The sequence below is a fragment of the Paroedura picta genome, chromosome 7 (genome assembly GCF_049243985.1).
Source record: "Paroedura picta isolate Pp20150507F chromosome 7, Ppicta_v3.0, whole genome shotgun sequence".
NCBI classification, from domain to species: domain Eukaryota; kingdom Metazoa; phylum Chordata; class Lepidosauria; order Squamata; family Gekkonidae; genus Paroedura; species Paroedura picta.
Window position 1 is genome coordinate 39,695,953 of NC_135375.1, and position 26,532 is coordinate 39,722,484.

The window sequence follows — 26,532 nt, forward strand, 5'->3', positions numbered from 1 at the left end:
TGAATCTACTGCTCATCGGTTTTATTGGGTGTTCCCCAGTTCTACAATTTTTTATAAATATCTATCCCCCCTGAGCCACTTTTTCCCTTTAACTGAGAAGTCTCAAGCTATTTAGCTTTTCCTCATATGGCAGGAGTTCATGAGTTACTGTTTTCTGCATTTTATCCCCGGCTCTGCAATATCCTTTTGAGATACGGCCATCAGAACTGCACCTCACAGAACTGATACCTCACAGGGTGTCAATGCTGGCCACTTGATTTTCAATTTCTTTCCTAATATTGCCCAACACAGAGTTTGTCTTTTCACTGCAGCTGCACACTGACTAGGTATTTTCATTAAGCCATCTATTACAACCCCAAGAGTTCTTTCCCCTTCAGTCTTGTACAGTTTAGGCCCCATTAGCATACAGTTGCCACCTCTAGATGGGGTCTGGAGAACTCCCAGAATTAAAACTGGTCTCAAGTTGACAAAGATCAATTGCTCTGGACAAAAATGGCTAGTTTGGATGATGGACTCTGTGGCTCAAGTTGTTGACCCTACATCAGCACATATTTAAAGTTCATACTTAATTTGCCACATTGTAGCCTACCTGTGCAATTTCCAGAAAGCTTCCAGGAATGTTTTACAATCTACTTCGGTTTTCATCAACCAATCTACCTTGGAGTTTAGCAGCTCCCTCCCTCTGCAGCATCCCTGCCTAAAAGAGGCCACTGCTTTGTTAGCTACAATGCTGGGACATGTTAAATGCTGAGGGGAGGAGAGTAGAAAAGGAGGAGGCAGGGCCCTGTCAGCATAGCTGTTGTGGGCCAGCCTTATTCTGAGGGCTGCTGGCTCTTCCTTCACCAGTGAGAGAATTGCCAAAAAATTATGGACTTCAAAGTACAAAATACCAAGTACAGAGAACTTATTAGCAAAAGGTTTATGACAGGGAGGGAGATTGCACTACAATACTCTCAGACTACACTCAATCTTCAAGTGTAGTCAACGTCTGGTCTGAAACCTAGTTTTGGCCAGACATGAACCTCCTTCAATTCATGGAGCACAATGTGGTCATCTTAGGTTAAGGCCACAGCCTCAAATGCACATGTTAATTTCTTCCCCGAAAGATGGGATTCTAAACCTGGAAAACTAGTTAAAGTGTGTGCCTGTGTTTTTTACATCATGGATAACCAAAACTGGCTTAAAAAAATCTGCTCATTGTGTTCATGTGAACAGAGAGGTAGAAGAATGAGGCATACCCTAAAGCCCAATGAGCCAGTCTGTGCATATTGGCCTTAATGGTTGTCTTGAGTCCCAGAATGGGGACAAAGATGAAACAGCCAAGTAATAAATTAATGAATGCCTACTTGACATTCATTTATTTGTCCTAATGCAGCCTCAGTTTTCCTAGGAAGCTGATTTCTGTCTCAGTTTTCCTCTAGCTGCAGTTTCTAGGCCCCAACTAGAAGCCCAGCCAGCATAGGCAAGTGTAGAGAACATTCCTCTGTCCTTTACTCTTCATGGTAATGTCATAGTCTGTTACCCCAAAAGGTAACCTAGGCTGGAGATATATATTTTGAGCCTTTCCATAACTTCTCACACTTTATGCTGCCAGAGAATGCAGGCTACATTCTACTGTGGGTTTGGACAATCCCTTGACAATGGCACTATTCTTTGGCTCCTTGAGGGCTCATCAAAATTCCAACCATGTTTAACTACTGAAGTCTGGCAAATAGTCTGTCTTACAATGCAGACTTTTCTCCACACCTGATCATAAATAGGAGACAGGACCATCAGCCATTCCCTGGTCTCTGTCAAAAGATAAAAATCAGGTTTACTGCTCAGGTAATTCAGTCATCCTGCCTAGATCTGCCCTACCTCACCATTATAAAACCTGGTAGCCATCACCTCCCCTCTCCTTACAACGTTTGGTATATTTTCCACTCTTCCTATTTTTACCTTTATAGATGTCCAAATCCACTGCTAATAGTTAGGATTCTGACCTTTCTCCTATCAGAGGATTCCTCCAGCACCAGAGTGTAGTACTCTCCTACTTTTAATTTGATAAGTTCAATAAAAATTCCAAATCCTTCCTTAGGGCATTGTCCAAACTTGCAGTTGTTTCCAGACAAAAGGTCCATTGACATAGAGGTTGGGGTTGCACTTGTGAAGCCAGTACTGTTACCCTAGAGGTAGCCCATAATGGAAGGGTGCCTCACACAGAGATACCTTCATGCACAGAAGCCCATGACTGGACTCTGAACAGGTTGGCACACACAGAAACCAGCCTGGCAGAGACTGACTATGGAGTCAGTAGGGCCCCTTAAGAGACCTAGGAAGCCAGGCTAAGTCTCCATTTTGTTTGGGCTTCACTAGATTTCTTACATTTCCTCCTTGCCCAACTGACTGAGCTAAATGTGCACGTTATCTAAATCCCCCCCCCCAGCCAAAGACTATTAGACTATCTACAGGAAAGGAATATCCCTTCAAGGTACTAACTGCAGCTTCTTTTGTCTCTCTTGCTCAGTGTAATTTCTGTCTAGCACCATCTCTTATCCCCAAATGTCTTCCCCCAGTCCTTCCTGATAAAACAAAGACAAGGCCATTAGCCACACATTACAGCTAGCCAAGGTACTCGATGAGATTACTCCACACCTCCCACTCTAGTGACCTCACAGTTCAAACCCACCTATCAGGTACTCATAATATCAGAGGCCAATCATCAATCATGGACCTCCCAGTGGGCAGTCGCTGGGGCTGGCCTGGGAATTTCAAACACTATATCAAGCCTTGCGCACACCCTGTGTGTGTGTGTGTTGTTCTCCACACCCGGCATCCCCTGATGTCGTCAACCCTGTGTCTGGGCTGCTTGGATCCAAGAAAGGTGCAGTATCTTGAACTTGTCCTCCTGTAGAACTTAGTGAACTTGTCCCCTGTAGAACTTAGTGTATGTATGTTTTTGCTCTGTGTGTGTTTTGAGTGTATCCCAATATTTTCCCCAAATAAATCCCATGAGTGTAAGCTTTTGTCTTCTTTATTTAAGAAGGGTTTCTTCCAGGGAAAGGACCCCGTAAAAATTGGTAGTAAAGATCCTGTGTTACCCAGCCTCTTGCTATCTCCAGCAATTTGGGTAACAGTACATTTTATTTATTTATTTTATTTTTGAATTTGTTCCCCGCTACTTCTGGCATATCGAGCCTCTTGTGGCGCAGAGTGATAAGGCAGCCATCTGAAAGCTTTGCCCATGAGGCTGGGAGTTCAATCCCAGCAGCCGGCTCAAGATTGACTCAGCCTTCCATCCTTCCGAGGTCGGTAAAATGAGTACCCAGCTTGCTGGGGGGTAAACGGTCATGACTGGGGAAGGCACTGGCAAACCACCCCGTATGAGTCTGCCATGAAAACGCTAGAGGGCATCACCCCAAGGGTCAGACATGACCCGGTGCTTGCACAGGGGATACCTTTACTTCTGGCATGCCAGCTTATGGCAGTTACAGAACCCCCCCACACCATGATACAATAAAATTCCCATTAAAACCCAATTAAAATTAACATTAAACACAACACACAAGCATGGCAGCAGAAACAAGCCCTCCCCACAACAAAAGGCTACCCACGCCGGGTGACAAGGCAACATCTGCTGGCCACCATGGATAGAACCAAGCATGCTGATACATCGTACTTCAGGGGCCCCCTAAGTATTGTCTGTATTCCAAGCATTTCCAGTAACAGTTGGGTCACGGGAAGGAAGCGTTCTGTCATCTTTATAGATCAGACTGTTTCAGATAATCATCTCATTACTCAGTATTGGTGCACTATTTGGGGGAAAAAACTTTTTCAGCTTGGTTTCTTGTTAACTGAGCATCTGAAAATTTCAGTGCATTCATTTCCATCTGGTTGTAGAGCCCTCTCTCAACTCCTATTATGTTCTCCCCCTAATTTCCTCTATTTTTTTCTGATTAGATGACACATCCTCAAACATGGTAATCAAAGGGAACTGGAAACTCAAGAAATGAACAGCCGTTGTGAGAAAAGAGATGACTGATGGTCATTAAAGCCCAGCTGAGCAGCTCCTCCCAGTACAGAAAACAATAGGTCATATCAGGTGCAATATAATATAATAGCAGGATTTAAAGCAAAGGGCTGTGCCAGGGCCATGTGTTCCAATTACAGAGAACGAGTAGTGCCATTCAAGTATTCAAGAATTGGACAACTCCAGCAATGAACAGCAATGCAGAAAAACCAAATACACAAAAGCAGCTGTATAGCATTGTTGCTTAACTGTTTCCTGCATGAAAAGCAGCAGAGGAGAAATTATGAAGCGGATGCTGCAGTACAGACTGCCTAGAAAATTAAGGGCACCCAGTCCCCCCTCCCCATGAGATACTGCATTTGGTGGTATCAAAAGAGGCTTTCCTCACATTAATACCTGTAAACAGAGAGCATAAGGAGGATTGCCTCACATTCATACCTATGGGTAGAAACAAGAGTTTCTAAGAGGAGTGGCAAGAGTTTATCTGGTTCGAGTAGTAGATTATAGTTTTCACATGAAGTTGGAACCAAAAGATTAAGAAAGAGACAGCATGAGGAATATTGACATAGACCAATAATGTGAAACCATGTTGTACATTAAAGACACCACAAAGATTTGTATTCAGGTAACAAAGAAGATCCAATCATGACCATCCTTATAGTAAAGTCTTTTGTTTGACTAAAATGATCTGACTGCAGTAATGTTCAACATTCTCTAACCATCTGAAATTGTTATGATTAATGATACTTAGCTGTGTGACTTTGGCTTCCTGGGCAGTGAGAGTGTGGTGTCTGTCTCCTTTGTAAAGCGTACTTATTGGGTAAGAGGTCTGCCCCTTGGCCAGAGAGATGCAGCAGGCAGGATGTATTCAAAACCTTCTTTTTTATGCAATACAGCAAGGCAGGAAATAGCATAGATTTGACAAGGGTTGGAATCCTAAATTACCAAAAAAACAATTCTCACTAGTATATTCCAGAAGACACATACATTCATGTGATGACAGGGAATTCCACTTAGGACCTAAACCTGTCCTTTAAAGAGAGAGGTTCCATATACTACACTCCCCCCCTTTCACATGGGTATTCCCAAGCATGACATGTCCCCAAACAAAATATCACAAGTTTGGGGTCAGAGGTTGAAGCACACACCTTGCCTGCATGGAGGAGGGCTTTTCAGTTATGAATACCAAAATCAGCATACTTACATGGGACAGTGACTGACTCACCTGTTCTTGGTCTGGGTGAATGTTTGTTGCAGCTTTGTGAACAGCTCTGTAGCCTTTGTAGAATGAACAGTGTCCTTGGGAACAGACTCAAGGTCCTGTGCTGGAGTGACCTCTGGCAACTGGTGCAACTAATGATCACTGATTGTGTAACTACATGGATTACTTTTTCATCTAGGAGAAGATCTATGTCTTCCTGAGGGGTGGTTATTGTGGCCCTGGACAATATGTCAGTGAAAAACAAGTCTTTGTCTTTTGAACATTCAGTTCTGATGTCATACTAGCTAGCAGGAGCCTTGCTGAAGCTTGCTTCCAGTGGCTTGTGATCTGACTGAACCACTTGATGCCCCATGGTGAACACAATGACCAGAAGCTCTTTTTCAATCTGTATATATATATATTTCAGTTTGTGTAAGCCCTAAAGAGGCATGGGCAGTGGACTACATCATTTGGTGCAGTCAAGTGCCCAAGCTGTCTTTGGTGGCATCAGCTTGGACCACCAGCTGTTCTGCTGGATCAAAGAATCTGAGCACAAGAGCACTGGCGACTGCTGTGTTAAGGAAGTCCAGTGCATCTTGCTGAGCTGGTTCCTCTCTCAGGCTTCTGTGGGAACACACATTGAGGTGCTGTCAGGGCTGATTCATTAGGAATGTATCTGGAGAAGTACTATACAGTACCAAAGAGATGTTGTATGAGTTTTCTGCCTGTTGTTGGGGACATCTGAGTTATGACTTGCCAGACTGGCATAGTCTGACATCATGTGGCATTTGGCTCCTCTGTTAAGTCTGCTCACTGTTACAGTGGGTAAATGGTTTGCTCTAAGGCCAGAGAGTTGCAGAGGGCAGGATGGCTTTGAAACATTTAATACACAGAATAGCAAGGCATAGATTTAGCAATGGATGTAATCCTAAACTACTAAGAACCCAGTTCTAACTAGATACAGAAGTCACAGAAGAGACGGAAGATCTAAACCTGTCCCTTAAAAAGACAGGCTCCATATGCAATGGAGGGAGATGGTTAAGAGAAGAGAGTGTCTATATGTGATTGACAAGGGAATCATTAATCAGAAGACTTGGCCAGGCCCTCCATCCAACAGAATTGTCCCAACTGGCATTTCTGTGTACAGCATTTCTGTTTTTATCATTTGCTTTCATACAGGTGCAGAAGCTAGCAGTTTGGGAGAAGGAGACTATACTTGGTAAATGGACATCTTCTCTGTTCCATTTTAATTGATCTTGTTATTCATAGATGATAAATTGAAAATTTTAAAATCTCATGGACTGCTATCTGCCTTCTCCACTGAATCACATGTTTGTTCAGGATTACTCTGAAGAAGACCCATTTTGGGATCAAAACGTGTTAGGTTAGCACTGTATGGTGCATATTATGTGATTTCAGTGATCAGCCTATGGGCTTTGTCTAGGTTTTTAACTTCATATGTTGTACATAAGAAATTATAATATAATTTAATTATTTATATTCATATTTTGTGGACACCTAACCAGGGCCGAATCTGCACTGGGCTTTTTATCCCTGGTGACCCCAAATTTTAAAAAGTCAAGACTGTTCCAGGTAAACAGGTATAGCCCAGCCTAGGTTGAGCTCAGAAAACAGGTGCTCCATTAGTTTACGACACATGAAAAAAGTTGTTCAGAAAACTGACTTGTGTGATACATTGGGCAGGACTTTACTCCTTTATTTGTTCTCTGTCTCAAGTCTTCTGAATACATCCAGTTTTACTCAGAACATCCTCTTGGTGAAGTGATGAAGATTGGCGGCCTCTAATCTAGAGAACCAGGTTTGATTCCTCCTCCATGCAGTCAGTTGGGAGACCCTGGCCAGTCACAGTTCTCTCAGAGCTCTCTCAGACCCACCTACCTCACAAGGTGTCTGTTGTGGGGAGAGGAAGGGAAGATGATTATAAGCTGCTTTTAGATTCCTTTGGATAATAAAAAGTGAGATACAAAAAAAAAAAGCTTTGCTTCTTTTTTTGTAGTCTATTGCCTGTCTGTGCATTCAATCTTCCCTAAGAAGAAAATCTACTATTGTGTCCATCTCACCCCCTTGGGGTATTCCAGACCTATAATGAGAGCTCAACTGTACCATGGCAGTGCTGTCTTACATTTTTCACATTACAGATAGTTTGAGTAGCAGCCCTAATAGCCCAGCCTAGGTTGAACTTGTCAGAGCTCAGAAGTTATGCTGCCTCTGTACTTGAATGGAAGACACTTGGATTGCTGAGCAGAAGAAGGAAGTGGCAGCCATTGCCCACCTTTTGCCTTGCCAGTATGACTTGATGACACACTTTAAAAAGAAACCCATGTAACAATCCAAGATGTATTGTGGATAGTTCTCAATTCCTGAGTGTGTCGAGCCCAATTTGAATTGTGATTTTGGTGTCTGTAGAGAAGGGACTTTAAGCTTTGCCCCACATCATGGTTTTCACCTGAAATGGACATAGGGAAATGTGCTACTTGGTCCACTGGATAAGTGCACATGTGTAAACAAGCTTATATAAGCTACCCCAGGGTTAGTCAACCTGTGGTCCTCCAGATGGCCATGGACTACAATTCCCAAGAGCCCCTGCCAGCAAATGCTGGCAGGGGCTCCTGGGAATTGTAGTCCATGGCCATCTGGAGGACCACAGGTTGACTAACCCTGAGCTATCCTATTTGAACATAAGAGAGGGTCTAGTGGTCAAGCATCTGCTTGGCATGCAGAAGGTCCCAGGTTCCATTTCTGGCATTTGCAGTTTAAAACATCTGGTACTGGGTGATTCAAAACGTCTGTCCTTGAGACCCTGGAGAGGGGCTGCCACTCTGTGTGAACTTTAGTAATCTTAATGGACCAAAGGTCTGATTCAGTACAAGGTGGCTTTGTGTATGTATATATTGAACATAGACCTTTCCTCCAATTCTGCTTCAAGATACTTAAGTTTATTAAATGTAACATTTATGCAGCAATGTATGTGCTCTGAATTATCCCTAATCTGATGCCCATGTTCTAGGTTTACTTGTTTGTTTTTGCTGTCAAATCGCAACTGACTTCAAGCAGCTGTGGGGGTTTTCATTTAGAGGCAAGAGACACTTAGAGATGGTTTGTCATTGGCTGCTTTTGTACAGCTTCACGCCCAATTTTGGTAATCTTGAGATCAGATTGGTGACTTCCTATCCAAAAACAGACCAGTGATGACCCTGTTTAGCTTCTAAGATCTGAAGAGATCAGGCTAGCTTGGGCTATCCCGGTCAGGACTGTGTTCTAGCTACTATATTGGTTATATTGGCAATTGTGATACTTCCATCAGAAGCCATGATGTGCCTGCATGAGCACTTTCTTTTATGCCTTTCTTGGAAACTGGAATGAGGTTCTGCTATGAATTTAAGATGAGGAAACTTATTAAAAGGAGCACATTATTTTTTTTAAAAAAAATCCTTCTTAAAATGCTGATTTTATACTAATATTTTTAATCCTTAAAACTTAAAAAAGCTGATCTATTTTTTAAAATAATGTTCTTCTCTTTAGAGAACCTTCTTTTAAAATGACAGGTGCCTTCAAACGCTATAGTTTCCCAGAATGCTGAAGAATGCCATTTACATGTAAAATCTGAGAAACCAAAATCTTCATCTGTCAATAAATGATATACTTCCAGCATAGAACATGCAGAATAGTAAAACGGTCTATTAAAATAGTTCCAGATTATACACTAGTCCTGAGATAAGAAATCTTGGGGATGACCCAAACAAAGGATACATTTTCTGATTAGAATTTTCATATGACTTCAGCTGGCTGTAATATAGGATAGTTTCTTCATGCAGTAGATTCCAACTTTCCTTGGACTAAACTGCTTCAGTGTATATCCATTCAACCATTACATAAATTGCAGGGAATAATTTTTCTATGTGTAGCTCCTCTGCAAGTGAAGTAGTGTTTAAAATACCCTAACCCAGTGGAGATCCAAGATTGTCTTCTGTTTTCTCCTCACAACAACAGGCCTGTGAGGTAGCTTGGATTGAGAGAGTAGCTGACTGTGCGGGAATTGCTATTGGAAATATAATTCCATTGCAGGCAAATTTTCCAAGGATTATCTCTGCTGTAAGAGCAGTGGGACAGGCTTACCCAGAGAATACATGCTTTTTTATATTATTTATTTATATTTATTGTATTTAGATACCACCCTCCCTTTGCTTGAAGATTAGACTTCATCAGTGAAGGGACATAAGGCTATATGGATTAGGAAATATCTATCTTTGCCTGAGGTCAGAGAGAACAGCTGCCAGTCAAGTCGGTAATATTAAGTTAGATAGATAAGAGGTTTTAGTGCAGGGCAACTTTGCTTATTCAAATTGGAATGCTTCTTCCATGAACAAGTCCTTGAAGAAATGGGCATATGAAGTAAGTACACACACAACGACAGCCTGAGCCAGTACAGTTCAGGCAAAACTTTAGTAGTTTATTGCCCTGATAATTTTAAGCACATGGCGATACTGTCCCATAACAACTTTACCACATACCAAAGACTGGCTTTTCCTGACACATCATCCATCTATCATCAAATCATTTCAGTTTCCTGTAAAGGCTTTCCAGTGTTAGCGTTAATGTTGTGCAATGTCAGCTCAGGCTGAGAATGAGATCTTGAGCATGTAGAAATCACAATATATCATGGAAAGATACTACAAAAATGGGAAGGAGTGGGAGAAGGTCTAAATATAAATATTTATATTTGCATTTATAAATATAAATATTTGCATCCTCAAATATAATGAAGATGCAGGAATAGTTGACTTCTGTTATCTCATGGGCGGAGGCACTTGTAATGTTACTAGGTTGTGGGGCCTGGTCTTACACTGACTCTTAGGGCCAAATTACACAGTCATACATACAGGTAGCATAGCTCTCTCAGTCTAATCTACCTCTCAGGGTATTTGTTGTGGGGAGAAGAAGGGAAGGTGATTGAGACTCCTTCATATAGTTAAAAGTGGGATATAAAACCAACTCTTCTTTGACAAACAGAACTCATCTTGGTTGTAAGCTACATTTGGTATTGGAAGTTGATTGGATTTGATCCAGACAGAATTTTTCATTTCATCTTCCATTCCTCTCCTTAATATAGCCCCCATCCCACAATGCTTTTGTACAAGCCGGTTCCATGAGTCCAACTGCAGTGGTTAAAGAGAACTCTTCCTTACTTCCTAACACAAAAAACTATCTTAATACAATCCATTTGACTCTCCTTTCCAGGAAAGTGTTGTGATTATTATTGTGCTTATAGCACTCTTTTGAAAGCCAAGAACTGTTTTCTGTGGGGTGCCCACTGGTATCCCATCCATTAACTGATCAATTTAGACTTTACCATTATAGCACTAGATTCTCTTTGGTTGGGCAGAACATACAAATGTTTTATGTTTATTTTCTGTGATGTGAAGGATAGATAAAAGGATTTTTAAAACAGTGCTCTTAAGATTGCCAGGTGATGATCATTCCATATTGCTTTAAGATCTTCAGAACACCTTCTATTCTAGGAATTATTTGTTCACAAACCCATTTCTCCTGCAATTGTGGGGTGAAACCAGAGTCGAGGAAATAGACCCTTTAGGAATTAGAATACTGCATATTGCCCTGGATTTTTTCAAATTATTGGCAAGACATCCAAGATCGGATACATCTATCTAGCTGGACACAATGATGTCCAACTAGCCAACACAGCATTACCTTCTCAGTTAAAAAAATGCACCAGAGACACTGTGTCACTAAGAAAGCCAGTAACTTTACTGATTTGGCTGCAAAATACAAATTATACCTTATTTTCAGCAGGAGAAACATTTGCAATTTTCCCATTTTTGTTCACTACAGACAGCTAAATTGTCCCTTGAGATACACAGATGTGATTTTAACTTGTTTCATCATCTAGTGGCGACAAAGTCCAGCTTATGCCGCTGCAAGCCTTTAAGTTTAATATTTCTTGTAAAATGCTTGTATGCCCCCATTTACAGGATGGTTTTTAATTATCACTGATTGAATGGAAATGTCCCCAGAAAGAAAATTGTAATAGAAGCAAATCATCTGAAGCAATCCAAGTCAAATGCCTTGTGGTGTACTGCAGGCCTACAGGAGTGCCCCACAGAACCCTTCGAATCAAATCAAGGCCTGGGTCAGTTGGAGGTATGAAAGGGGCTAGTGAAGCCAGACGACCTGTTCATGATGATAATCAAGCAGGGAATTTGACACAAGGAAAGTTTATAACTCCGCACTTGGATTGCTCCACATCTTTGGTTAAAATGTATGCACAAAAGCCTGTTATTATGTTGACAGTGAAATATTCTCAACTGACACCAGTGTTCCATCAGTCCTTCAAGAGATGTGTGATGGCAGGAAATGGGGGCCACAGAAGGGAAGATGTCATTGCAGATAGCATAAAATGGGATCAAATGAAGTATGCTGGGTTTAGGCAAAAGCCTTTATTGAGGCTGCAAGTGCTTTTTTGTTGAGGGGGGGGGAATGACAAAACTGCCTTCTGGGGCAAGGAAAAGAGGGGGGGAAACCCAAATCGTATTGTTATGTCTACTAAGGTGATGGATATATAGGCAAAGACACGATAAAGAAGGGTTCGTGACATCCTTGAAAACAGCACAGCAGTTGTTTTATTCTTGCTTTTAAGCTTTACCTGAAAAAAAGCTCTGAGAAACAGCAGATATCTTTATATTAATCATTAAAAATTCTTAAATTCCACTTCCGGGGAAAATAGAAACAATTTGGTTACAAAAAACAACTTTGCAAAAACACTGAAATGAGTCCAAAAACTTCTCCGGGAAAGGCATCCATGCATACAATATACAAATTTGTGCAGATTGTGTATATCATATCATTGCCACCAGCAATCAGGATTCAGAATTTCATCGATGACCCCTTTCCAAAGAAGAATCAGCGACAAGAAGAAAGGGAGGAGATGCCTTTGAAGGTATCTCATGTCACTTTGTACTGCCTGGACCAAAGTTAATGTGAATACTCTTTTGGGGCACTGCCCCAGACTGCTTAAATATAAAGGAAATCACACAGTAAGCCCCAAAGTAGCTTTTGCAAATGCAATAGATGGTTAAGGTACACGTAGAAGGAATACCTAAACATAGACGGCTAGAATTTCAAGAAAGCAACATCATGATTAAAAGTTGTGCTTTTTTAATTAATTAACTCCATTCACAAGTATGAATTAACCTTCACTTCCTTGTCTTCTAATACTTGAGATAGCTTGGTAGCAGAAAGAAGAGGGAAATTGGTGTCCATTGTCACATGATTCAGTTCTGCGGCTGTTTAAAAAACAAGGTCACAACAGCGGCCAACTGCTTAGCTTAGTTGTATGAGCTTGTTTACAGTGTGCTTGTCTGCAAACAGGTGCAATAGGCCAACTATCCTTAATCTTTACTCTCCTTTAAAAGCTCTATTTTTCTTGTGTAGATCAAGCAACCTGCAAGGTAAACTATTCTTATGGCTATTGGTCTCATTCAGACTAACCCCCACCAGCCCCAACGACATATTAATGGACAATAGTGATAATCAAGGATTGTTTCACTTTGATTTAAAAATGAGAAGGTACCATCGTGAAGGTATGTATTTGCATATTTCACAGCAGTTAAATGTTTTCTTGATGGAGACTTGAATATTGGCATGTGTTAAGGTGAGGGAACTAATTTGGGTTTCAAAGATCAAAGATTTGGCCCCATTCTCACTGTCTTTTAACGCATGTGTATCTTTTGCATGTCACTGTTAGAAGCATTATCAGAACTGGTTTCTATACCAAGAATATGTTTTATAATAATGTCCTGGTCTGAGTGTCCTCCTAAGATTTGCTGTGCCAGCCAATAAAAACTTAGGATGGGACAAAGCAACCTTTGAATCAGCCCAGCATCATGGACCAAGAAGCTGGGATTGCTGGTCAATAATGCCAGCACAATTGAGTACTTGCAAGTAGGTATCATGGCATAAGAATGATGGGAGAAATATGATAAGCTTTACCTATATTAGTCATACTCATTATTAGTGACTGGTTGTTACAGGGGCCAGAACCTCATAACTTCAAGAAAACTCTTGATATAGTTCACAGCCTATAGGAAACACAACAGAATACATTCACTTTGTCTAGTTTCAGAATTGAGTGATGCAGAAACTGTATAGTGTGAATACCGTTTGCAACCCCGAAAAACTATTGATCACCTATCTGCATGTATTTATGGGTAATGAAAGACAGGTAACCTATGACTTTAGATTTCCAGTTCTTCTTTATGCTTGCAGTAACTCTAAATGAGAGGGAGACCCATTTCAAAAACAGAAACAGCACCAGCTGTCTTTTAGAACTGAAATGTTCTAGAGGAATTATTCTGATTTCACCTAATAAAAATATACTGTACAGCCTACTATGAGACAGGTGTGATGAGGGTTGAGCCCCATGACCTTTGAGTAGTGGAGCTCAAGCATGTGAAGAGGTAAGTGAATCACCATGTGCAGAGTGCCTCTCACTCATTACTGAGTGGACATAGAAAGTCCCTACACATTTAGAATTAGGGAGTAAGAATTGAACCCCAAACTTTTGTTTTTATAATTACATTACCCCACTGAAGGTTTTTCTTTCTTTTGCTAAACTGGTCAAGTGACTATATAAGGAACAACTAGATGTTTCTACTAGAATTAGCAGGAATATGCTATGAGGAATGGAGGAACATTAGGTAGCCAAGACATGTTTAATCCTTTCCTTGCAGGTTTCCCCCCCCCTTTTTTCTCAAAATGACTCTCCTTGTTGGAAGTAGGACAGAACCACAATGATTCAATAATATTCCTTCCGTATGGCAATAAAACATGGAGATATACTAAAACCATGATGAACTAATTCATAAAGGATATTTTCAGAGAGTTAGAGAAGGGAAACATATAGCTAGTATCCACATATTTTATTATTAATGAGATTGTTTAAAACTGCTCTGGTTAATTAGTAGAGTTCAGCTCCTATAATTTCTTGGATGGGCATGGCTGAACCACGTTAATCCATGTTAATCACTGTGCATGACTAACCATAGATGTCACATCAAACACACTATCTTTCAGTGTAAATGATCGACAAAGCTAAGAATCAATAATCACTTGATTACTCATCTAACAGTGCAGTCCTGTGCAGAGAACTAAATTTGGCCTAAGCCCAAATTTAGTTGGTTTAGACTGGCACAACTCTAAAGAGGACCACACTGCAAGTAAAATGTAGTCATATATAGTTAGCCCGTTGCATTCTGGAATACAACAGGCACTAGATGGGGAGAGGTGAGGTGAAAGAACTCTGAGGATGGCCTCCCCGTCCCCCCAGGACCTGGAAATGCTGCAGGCAGCTGTTAGGGAACTCACCGGCAGGGGCAGCTCTCATGCAGCAGGGATCTGCATCCTCCAAGCCTCAGAGGGAAGTGGAAGGAGGAAGGGGTTGTCAGGGGTGGAGGACGGAAGGCGATTGGTTGGCCGCTGGACAGACAGGCAAACTGATTGGAGGAGGCGGCGCTCAGAGGGGGGACAGCCGTTCTGAGTGGATGATAAGCACTGAGTGGGACTTAATTTATGAGACACACTCCTCCTCCAAGCTCTTGCCAGAAAGAAGCATGCTGGAGGGCGTCACCCCAAGGGTCAGACATGACCCGGTGCTTGCACAGGGGATACCTTTACCTTTATATATATATATATATACCTAAAGATTGCAGCAACCTGAAATTTATAATCACCCTGAGCTTCAAAATGGATGGCTTACACTATATTGCTGTTCTTCTCCCATTATGTTGTCAAAGATAGCACTGATTCTCTACATTCAAATATTAACTCACCTACCTCATCGAGGCATCAAACTATACCTTGGGGTAAATAAGGTTGGGTTTGGAGTGTCTGGGTAACTCTTCACTGAACTTTTATCTTCACTCTACACTTCGATAAATTTGGGAATATGGGACCTCTTCCAGGTGCACATCACAGCAAATAAGGAAAGGATGTAAATTCTGTTGAATTTATGGAATGAGGACAAAAATAAGCCACGTTATGATTTCAATCAGCAGAAAGCCACTAGTTGCTCAAGATATGAGGTAAGAAGGGGGCTTTGGCCGAATGCACGGACCAGTATGCCGGAACTAATCAGTATATACAATGGTTCACCAAATTGATTACAGATGGATTAGAATGAATGGGCTGCTATAGGAAGGGAAAATTCTAATCTTTACAGATTAGCCTTCAACAGATGACTGATTCTGTAAAATGTATGCAGATTAAAAGGAAAACAAAAAATACTTAAATGTGCAACTGCACAAATATAATTCCCCCCACTATTAAGATAACAAAAAACTTCTGCTATTACCATAATTATTATATATATTAGAAAGCTATACACAAGCATGTTAATTTCACAGATTTTTTAAAAGATTCTTAATATTTTATATAATTAGAAATACACATTTCAAAAACAAAACTTCTGCAAAGAGAAAACAGTTATCTTGGTTAGCAAAGCATGGCGTTCTTCATGGCTTAGGGTAGTGCTTTCTATACAAAAAAGTCCCCTTTTGTTTTTTTTCAGGGCTGTTTAAAATATTGGCGAAGCTATGGAGGGGAAAAAGAACATATTTTGGCTTAATCAGACTACAGAAAGCCACAATGCTTTGCAAACTCTGTCTTACTTTTTAATATGAAAATAAGGAAAATGTAATTTACATATTTTTATATTTTTTATTTAATAAGTGATACAGACCCAGGATTTTAAAAATTAAATAGGTTAGCCCTCAAACTAAAAAAAAAATTTTTTTTTTACAAGTATGGTCCTCTTTTAAATGTTTTTGATCCGTTTAACTGAGTGCCATACTCCAACAACATGCCCTGGCATTTGTGAGCATTTCGATTATATTGGGTGACCTAGATTTTTCTGTCTTCTTTTCTTGGTCACCCAATATCTGGGTCTCCCAAAACATCTGTACATTTTCTATATGTTGCATAACAGCTGCTTTCTCTCTCAGTAAAGATCTGCCACAGTAGGCAAATGTTTCCTTTTTTGTCTATTTACATGTAAATAACGTTGAACCTGCAACATGACACTATCTATTGTAACATACAGTTTGCAAGGGAGCACAACAGTGAAAAGAAGTTAACCTTAAAACCTATTTTGTACACATGTTCTGTTGTACAACTCAAGTGCGAAGCTTAACTCAGCATTGCTGTTTATCCTTAATATGGTATCACTGAGGCAATTTAAAAGTACTTTTACAAAACAGAGTACCTGACTTTTCCCCCCCACACAGCACATAAATGCATATCGACCCCTCCCTCCCGCCCTCTTCCCTATTAAGGTATAGCACACACACACGCACACACACACACACACACTGCAAGGAGAAAAAAAAACCCCTAATAGCTAATAATGTTATCATGTCGCCCATCCTTCAGAGAGCCGCATGCGCTTCACAGAGGGACTTTCCCTTTCGTCCGGCGAAGGTCTGGTGAGTCCAATGGGAGAGTGGAATTCATTCCGGTGATCCTCTCTGTCGCTTCCATCGTACGAACTACTACAGCTGCTCAAGCTGTCAACAGGAGATCTTCCCGCCTCGTGGCGCGTGTGTTGTGGATATCTCGAAGGTGTGGTGGTACGGTCTCTAGGAGGAGAAACAGGTTCTGACTTGATGTTGAGGCTTTGAGTAGAAGGCAGGGAGAGATTTGTATTCTGAGATAAATGAGTGCTAGTGCAAGCTCTGTAGGAGGAAAGGAAACCCAGTTACAGACTGAGGAGGCATAGAGCCCCCAGAAAATGCACACTCAGACAAAACATCCGCTAAATGGTTAAAACCAATACCAGTGCACATCAAGAAGGGGAGATATATTTTTTTGACAGGGAAACACAGCACCTGAAATGGTTGAACATCTGATCTTATCTATCATCAAAAATAACCTTTTGATAAGTTTCACCATGTATCTGAGGGCTACAATCAAGATGAAGCGCATCTCTTTGTACCACAGCAGCCAAATGGAACAGTGTTCAGACTGTACCATTTACAACCAAAGAGCTCATGTGCTTAAATGGGTGCTTTGGCATAGTGACATCCTGAGGTTCAGTAATCTAGTTTATATTGCTTGTTCCAAAGATACATGCGTGATTCTGGATGGAAACATATTGCCTTATTATAGATGTTACCTTGACGTAACTTTTCTATGTCAACTGAGCTTGTAAATATCTTGACCGATGCCAAACTGAAGGGGCCTACTTTGGAATTTACGCAATGTCAGGATGTGGCAAATTATAACCTTGGCAAGTCAAGCAACTGCCAGTGCCTGCTCACACTAAAGCCACCCAGAAATCGCAAATTGCAACATATGATATTGTTATAGAAATCTGTTCATCTCACTTCCTAAAACTGGTTAAAAAAAAGGTGTGGAACAGTTGATAATATGCCAAGTTGACTGAGGGAGATGCAAGTTCAAATCTCTACTCAGCAAAGTTCTTAGAGAGATATAAATTATGATCCTAGGCTGCACATCAATACATTTTCAGAGCAACAACTGTGGTACAGTTTTTGTTAGTGGATAAGTGGACAAACACAAGAAATAGGGATGCCACCCTCCAGGTGGGATCTGGGGATCCCCCAGAATTACAGGTCATCTCCAGATTAAAGAAATCAATTCCCCTGGAGAAAATGGCTGCTTTGGAGGGTGGACTCCATTGCACTAGATAACACTGAGGTCCCTGCCTGCCCCAAATCCCACACATTCCCAGCTCCACCCCCACCGACTCCAGGTACTTCCCAACCCAGAGCAGGCAACCTTAATGGGGGGGGGGGCTTTAGGGTCTGTGGGAATGGTAGATTTTAAACTCTTGATGTAGACTACCACCAGCCTGCAGTCAGCAAATATAATAAAACAATAAATGAAAAAGAAAGAAAGAAAGAAAGAAAGAAAGAAAGAAAGAAAGAAAGAAAGAAAGAAAGAAAGAAAGAAAGAAAGAAAAGGGGAAACCTTTCTTCTAAAGTTATTGTCATCTGAGGAAAACAAACTTGCTGCTTTTAAAGAGAACTAAGCCCAGGAGATGTTAGGTGTTCTTCTGGAAAGGGCAAACATGTCGGCACTGCTGAGCCAGCGTGGTGTGGTGTTTGGCATATCAGACTAGGATCTGGGAGACCCATGGTCAAATCCCCACTCTGTCGTGGAAGCTCACTGGGTAACCCTGGGCAACCACTCAGCCGAACTGGTCTTCCAGGGTCAATGTGATAGTAAAATGAAAGAGGGGAGAATGAATGATGCAAGCTGCCAGCGGTTGCTACTGGGGAAAATGGCAAAGTACAAATTTTAAAAATAATTTTAAAAAATTTAGAAAGCAAGCAATAAAAGTCCGACAAAGATGAGCGATCTCTCTCTCTCCTACAGCCAAATTACACCTGCCTAGGCTTGATCCATGTTGCTCCTAAAGGGGATGTGCAGGGGTTTCAATCCTTCCAACCTCCCTTCTAATCAATGCCAGCTTCCCTGTGATGTATTAGTTCATAAAAAGGTGGGTGCCTCTCTCTTCTCCCTCTATCTATGGGGAAAGGGGAGGTTTTGACTAGGGAAACCATGCAAGGGTAGAAGGGTTAAAGCAGTGGTCCCCAACCCCTGGTCTGGGGACCGGGATCGGTCCGTAGATCAATTGGTACCGGGCCGCGGCTCCTTCTTGCCCTCCTCCCTGGTTGCTGCCTCGGGGGCTGCCCTGCCACTCTGCCACCGGCTCACCTTTGGTGATCTCCAGCGACCGCCATGGCTGGGGCTCCCCCTTGATGTGGCACTGCACAGCTGCCGCTGGCAGCGCCCCCCAGCAGGCGGCGGGAAGTCAGGGGCACTGGTGGGAAAGCAAGTGGAGCAGGGGATCAGGTGGCAGCAACATCCCTCAGCAAAAGACTACCCCCCCCCCGGGCCTCAGTAAAATTGTCAAGCATTGACCGGTCCCCGGAGATAAAAAGGTTGGGGACCACTGGGTTAAAGTACTCAGCTATAATTGCAAGCTTCATGTCCCTTTTGTATGTGGGGCAAAGCCTGTAAAAATAAGGTGGCTAGAGGGGAAATATGAGACCAAAGGCTAAAAATACCTCTTATTATAAAACGAAAGAGTTGGGCTGCTCACTTTGGTCCACAAGCACCACCTACTGGCAACGTGTTTTTCCTTTATCCCATTATTTTAAAAAGAACACAAAAAAGTCCACACTATTGTAATGTAGATATTAATGTGACACTCTTTTAAGGCAGCCCACTGACAATTTACAGTCCCAAAGAAATTCAGCTCTGGACCTACTTATCGGACTGATTTTACAGTTTGATGCTCTACATGCCTGGTAAAGGCTTGCTTCTATAGACACATAAGAGGTTAGGGGGCGCTAGCAGTTACACTTGTGGTGTTCTGACACATGCTGTTGCTGTGCCAGATGTGAGCTGGCACTGCAACTCCATCACAGGCAGTCAAGCATCACAGGTATCTGGCACAACAATGTCAGCATCTTAGGCTTCTTACAAAACACTTAGCGCTTATGAGGAGCAGAGGGGAGAAGAGGAAACAGAGATAAGCAGTCAGTCCCAATTTATGTATATGCATCTTACAAATACAGGGTTGGCCATTCATTTCAGTAGAAAGTGCTGACCCATAACTCATTCTTTTGCCTGCATCACTGGACAACTCCACCAGACAGTACGAGAGAACAGAGGAGGGGAAATCTATCCTAGCATTGGAGCTTGTGTGTCTGTAAACAGTCTCCATATTGCTTCAGAACTCCACATCTCCATGGGACACGCTTCCATTTCAAAACCAGAGATGTAGTTCAGCATAGATCAAAATTCTGCTAAAATATAAAATTGTGAGTGTTCTTGCTCAGGTGATGAGGGAAGGATTTCATCATTAACAGTGGAGTCCTAATCAGAGTTACCCTCTTTTAAGCCCATTATTTTCAAAGGTCTGAGAAGGGTGTTACTGTGCTTTGGACTGCACTGTAATTGTCACAAGGTTTAATAGTATACGGCTATAGTTAAACCACAAAGAAAAAGACAAATGTTGTATTGGTAATTGTTTTAATCTGCTGTGCACTCAGCAGTTTTTGTCAACATTTGGGAAGATCTCTTCCAAAAGGGAGAAGAATAAGTGGGTTACCCCTACTGTTGCAAATGTCTGGTAGAAAAAGGAAATATATATATCCTTTAATACACATTCTTAGGAACATCTGAAAGTAAAAAATTAAGGGTTCTATCCTTTGCTCACTTGCTTGGGATAAAACCATATTGAACTCAGTCTATTTACAAAGGATGAGACTTTATGAATTCAGCTAAAGTATTTTATGTTTAAAGCCATTCTGCCCAATTATCCTTGGGAAATTGCCATGTGTTATATATATGTACACATAATTCCTTATGAGAACTACTCCTTAGCAATTATGCCTTTTATCACAAAAGGTTTTCTTTTTAAAAACAGCTTTATGGTTTCGTATCCTCAATTCTCAGTGGCCATGATTAAAAAATAAAAATAAAGACATTCACTTAAGCAAAGAAAGGTCAGCAAGACTGTATCATCTGCTCTCCCAGCATGTAAATGTCTTAGGAATACAGAGCTGGATCCAATGAACCAAGTGCACAGGGAAGATCCCCTTCTCTCTTACCATGCATCCCCCTGAAAATCGGTCCTTGAGTTGTACAATGGATTGTGAGTAGAGAGGGAAGCTGCAGTTTGGCAGGAGTTACTCCCTCCCCTACTGCTTTTTCACAAATAGAGCCTTACATGCCATAGAATATTTATTTTATTTATTTATTTATTTATTTATGTATTCTTCATCTTGTAGCCTGCCACTCTGACACAGTGGCTCATGATCTTCTCTTCCTGTTCCAGCCCTTCACACCAGAGTCAACTCTGTTTCCAAGGGACCCTGACCCTCAGGAACAAGTCTGGGGGCAATGTAACTTGCAGTGGATGTAGGGGAAAAGGAGAGTGTTCTGTCTCACAAACTTTTCTATTTATGTTTGCTGGATCCAGAGATTTTGAGAAATCAACTAAAATGGTGTGTCTCACCTTAATCCATTTGATGCCACTGAGTGGTACTAGGCATTAATAATAAGAACTATATGACTCTCCCAAGGAGTAGGGGCTCTGAGCAGAAGCTCTGAGTGGTAATTCTTTTTTTTCCTTTTCAAGAATACACTCAAATTTGGGTGGCAGATGTATTTAAGTCTGCCCACAGAGACTTATGGATCCAGAAGGATTCCTTAATGCTCTGTGGAACCTGGCACCTCTGGTGAGTAGTTGGTGGACCTGATAGAGGACTGGAAAGCCTATCGGCCACCATGGACAAGATCACTCCCTGATTCCCCTCCACCCTTGACTCAAATTAGCTCCTTGGTACTCAGAGGAGCTTAGGAAGAGGAAAGTGAGATAGCTTGAGCGAGCATGGAGGAAGTCTCACGATGAAGTGGCGAGAGCATCTTATCACAAGCGTATGACATGATGGTGACTAAACATGAGTTTTCTGCCTCCTCCATTGTGTCTGTGAGCTCTTGGCCCACTCAATTAATTAGGGTAGTTGGGACCCTGCCCTTGAGGTAGGGTGCTTAAATTGATGCACGAGGCCTTTGCAAGCTATTTTGTGGATAAGGTCTTGTTGCCCAGCTGCAACCTTCCTTCCATGTTTGATACAGAAAGGGAACTGAAGACCCCTTGGCCATCTGGCGGGACACATTTGATGGCTTCAGCCAGTTTTCTTTAACCAAAGTGGGCAAGTTGCCGAGTTCAGTGCGGGCAACCACCAGTCCCTCTTGATTCCTGCCCATCTTGGTTACTTAAAACGAGTGACAGGAGGGTAGGAGAGCCCCTTTAGCAGACTGTAAATCTGTCTCTCACTCGTTTTAAGTAACCAAGATGGGCAGGAATCAAGAGGGACTGGTGGTTGCCCACCCAGTTGTTTGAAAGAAGTTGTGTTATGGGAAAGCCAGCTGAGACTTAACCCCTTCAAGACAGAGGTCCTGTGTTTTGGTAGGAAAGGGTCAGATCAGGAAGCACGTTTGCCCAGCATGGATAGAATGCAACTGAAGAACTCACACTCAGCCTGGAATATTGGCATGATCCTTGATGACTCCCTTACAATGGAGGCTCAGTGGTCCATCTATGCCAGGTGAGGCTACTAGTGCCCTATCTGACCTCAGAACACGTGGCCATGGTGATCCATGTGATGGTCATCTCTGGGCTGGATTCCTGTAACTTGCTCTACATGGGCCTTCCCTTGGCTTTGACCCAGAAGCTTCAGCTGGTGCAACTGCTAGGGCCCTCATGAGAACACTTTGGAGGACCCACAACCAGCTAACATTGAAGCAGCTGCAATGGTTGCCACTTGAGTACCAGATCAGTTTCTAGGTGGTGGTTTTAAACATTAAGGCTATATGTGTTCTGGGCTCAGTGTACTTGTCTCCCTATGCCCCCTGCAGGGACCTTTGCTCTGTGGGTACAAAAAGATTGGTGATTTCTGGTCCACAAGAAGTTTACCTGGCCTTTTCGGCCCTCACCCCAGACTGGTGGAATGAGCTCCTGGAAGAGCTGAGAACTGATTCAGTTCCACAGGGCCTCAGAGAAGGAGCTCTTCTGCCAGACCGTTGGTGGGGGCCAGCCTGATGAAAAATCTTGCCCCTCTGCTGGGATTCTTGCTGTGACATCTGCCTGGGAGATTTGGGCTTGGGACTTGGTATTGTCTGGTGGGATTGGCTACAGAATAGGGGCTAGGATTCTTGGGGATTTTAGATTATAGTTTTGTATTTTATTGATTTTATTGTATGTTTTTGTTGTTATTGGCCACCGCAAGGTGGCAGGCCGGGAGCGGTGTCATACAAATACAACAAACAAATAAACAAAAGTCAAATGCAAATATATTATCAAGTAAACTGTTTTGGGGGGAGGGACAACCAATCACTTTGTCCAGGGGGAGCTGGGAAACAACAGAGATAAGTGTTGTTATTTTAAAAAAAATGACTGGAATCTACTTAAAGCATATGGAATCTGTATTGAAAACCTGGTCCATAGCATGCTCTTCAAGTAGACTTGTATCAAATGTCTTATTACTACTTTTGAAGCTGACAATGATGCTTCTGCAGTGTGCAGAGTTATGAAAGCCTGTTGTTGTTTTAAAATTCATTACATTTTGCTTGTGCAACCCAATGGTTTTGCAGAATATTATGTCAAGCTAGCAAAAACCATTAAGTTTATTTTAACAGTGTTTAGGACAGGGGTTATCTATTTTTTGGGACCACATTTCAAATGTGCTCTCTAGGCATACTCTGGGATTTTGCTGGGGATACAGGAAACTTTTAATAAGGAGAATACACTGGAGAAGGCTTTGGAGTTCAAGCTGAATATTTTGTTCCATAATGGTGGAATCATCAACAGAAAGCTCCTTGCACTGCAGGAAGTCTTCACTAATATGGAAGGACAACACAGGAGACAATTTTCCTTTCAATGGAGTGAATAAGAATACTTCCACTGATTAATATAGAGATGGGTCATAATTTTAAACAGCTGTAATCCAAAGCACTGAGCATGCATGCAGCGGCCAGACAATGTATTTCTGTGCAATTCTCTCGCTGGAAACATACTAGAAGACATCACATGTACTATTTTAGTTTATTTTTCATTCGTTGACTAACTTGATTAAGTTTTTCTTTTTCGATTGTGTTGGGTTTGTACGACCTTCGCACTTCTGTAAAAAAATTCCACATTTTGCAATAGTAGGTATTATGGGCTTTTCTTCCCAAAAAGAACTCTCTCACAATTGCCACTAGAGGGCAGGAATGCATGCCCTTTAACTTAATTTTTTTTTCTTTTGGAAAAAACAAGGTTTGATTGCAGGCAGACTTTTACAAATACAGATTAGGCTATGCTTCTCTAAAGGAATTCCAGATAAATGACATATGCATGTCACATAATGCATGGACATATACGATGCTGAGAGAAGAGTGTGGCTTAATATTGGGTCAAAATGATATGCCACTAACATTTACTGAACAAATACTTTCACTGTGTCTACTGTCGGGGAGTCAAATGCTGTAATCTGAATAGTGCTAAAGTTTCAGAAGATTAAAAAGTACAGTTCTAATCAGCATGCTTAAAGCACGTGAAAAGATTAGCCAGATCACCTTATCATAATAGAGAATATTCAAAGTTGCATTTCAGCTGCCTTACCTAGTTTCATGTCTTGTATTCATAAAGCCTGACTATCAGGCACAAGTGAATTTGGGGAATTTTAGGACTTCAGCCCATAGGAATCTAGCTTTCACTCTACAAAAATGCAGTCTAAATAACAGAAGCTGCTTGCACTCTGAAGTGCCCTGGCATTAAACAGATCACATTATCTATACTATATGTTAACTGGTATTTGTCAAAATCATAAGCATATTTTTTGGTCCCTGCAGGCTTTGAAGATAGATTGATGTTCTGGTTCTCAGCTAAGTGAAAGAAGGAGGATGAGTCCCTACTTGCCCAGCTCACGGGTACCCCAATACATCCAAAATGGAGTCATTTGATTTGTGGACACTACTTTTTCTTGTTCCTTGAATCCATACCCTAGGATAACTTTTCTCAACTTTTTAACTACTGACAAGCCCTGAAACATTCTTCAAGCTTCAATAAACCCCAGAGGTGGTATGATCATGTAGAATATGAAGTATAGCTGGGGCCCTTCCTCTTGGTGTAGTAGTTAAGGGCGGAGGCTTCTAATCTTATGAGCCAGGTTGATTCCCCGCTCTTCCTCCACATGCAGCCAGCTGGGTGACCTTGGTCTCACCTCAGCACTGATAAAGCTGTTCTGTCCAAGCAATAATATCAGGGCGCTCTCAGCCCCACCTACCTCAGAGAGTGTCTGTTGGGGGACAGGAAGGGAAAGTGATTGCAATCAGCTTTAAGACTCTTTCAGGTAATAAAAAGCAGGGTATAAAAACTAACTCTTCTTCTTTCCACCCCTTCTTTCTTCTTCTTCAGGCCCATCACTGGCCATTTTGGGAGTTGGTGGGTGGTTGACATGACAATATATGGTTGTTATCACCATATAAATGTTAAACAAATTTTAAACCAGGGCCATCAAGAAACCCCAGGGTTTCACAAAACCCTGGCTGAGAAAGCCTGCCCCAGGCAAACTTAAGTCATTTGTGAATGGAAGCCATACTTCCATTATCAGAGTACATTGGGAATATTAGGAATTTAGTGTAACCAAAGGAGAGGTATGGAATCATTATACAAGTATATCTATGAGTGTGTGTGAGTGTAGGATGTATTATTGCAATACTGCATTTATGAGATTTGCTACAGAATGTAAGGAGCCCTACTGGAGCAGACACAGTCTAGCATTCTGTTTTCCACAGAGGCTAACTCTTGAAGACCTATAACACAGGCACAGAGGCCCAAATCTCTCCCTGTTGCTGCCCTGAAAGGGCCTAAGTTTGGGGCCAATGTAAACAAATGGTGGATTCTGAAGTATTTTTGGCACCAACCAGCTGCTCTCTCACGCTCTCTCTCCACCATCTAGTGGCAGAAAATGGCACTGCAGACAAAGTAGAAATTGCATTGCTAATACAGTTACCTAATTAGAATACTTGGGAAAGTTATATGTTTTATCATGATATCTCTTATGACTTAACTACTATATCCCTTTGTCGGTATATGTTGGCTCTGCTTACCCTGAGCTCTTGTAATATAAATATAAAGGAATAAAGGGGTATCCATCCAGGAAAATGAAAAGTTGAGCTGCTAAGGAGGTTTCCTTTCTGGATTCAGGCAGGTAGCCTTGTTGGTCTGAAGCAACAGAACAAAGTTTGAGTTTAGTGGGATGTACAAGGTTTTTAAGTCCAAGCAGGTTTCATTCTGGATTCAAACTTGGATCCATTCTGGATGTTCGTGGCTGGCTTGTCCAAATAAGTCCTTGGTGAGGCCTTATACAAAGTTGAAAACTGTTTCTAGTAAGAGAGATCTAAATTAGATCAGACACTCTTAGTTCGATCACAAAATGATCAGTCCTCCTAGAGCAGCCACAAATTTAGGGTTGCCCACAGGATCGTCATGGCTGGACTTGAAGAGCAGAATCCCAAAACTGATTATGAGAATTGCCAATGTGACTGACCTTAACACTGCAATAAAGCCAGAACAAAAGTAGCTGACTTCTTTCTTTGTTTCTTTATTAGGTTATTAAATTTTTAGTCACCACTCACCCAAAGGATCTCATGGTGACTTACATTAAAGCCAATAGGGTAAAACAACATAAAAACAAATACAAAACAT

At 41.6% G+C, this 26,532-nt stretch overlaps 1 protein-coding gene across 17 annotated transcripts in view; it reads right to left on the minus strand.

The window, feature by feature from the left end:
- Positions 1–11,846: 11,846 nt before the first annotated feature.
- The window catches only part of MEF2C (myocyte enhancer factor 2C), a 201,243-nt gene continuing 186,557 nt past the window's right edge, over positions 11,847–26,532 (minus strand). For 15 of the 17 annotated variants that reach the window (XM_077347571.1, XM_077347565.1, XM_077347559.1 and 12 more), the window contains one exon: positions 11,847–16,975. In XM_077347571.1, coding sequence (XP_077203686.1) covers positions 16,654–16,975 — 322 coding nt within the window. In that variant the 3' untranslated portion in view covers positions 11,847–16,653. The remainder of the gene's footprint in view (positions 16,976–26,532) is intronic. The other 2 variants (XM_077347569.1, XM_077347570.1) reach the window with 1 other exon arrangement.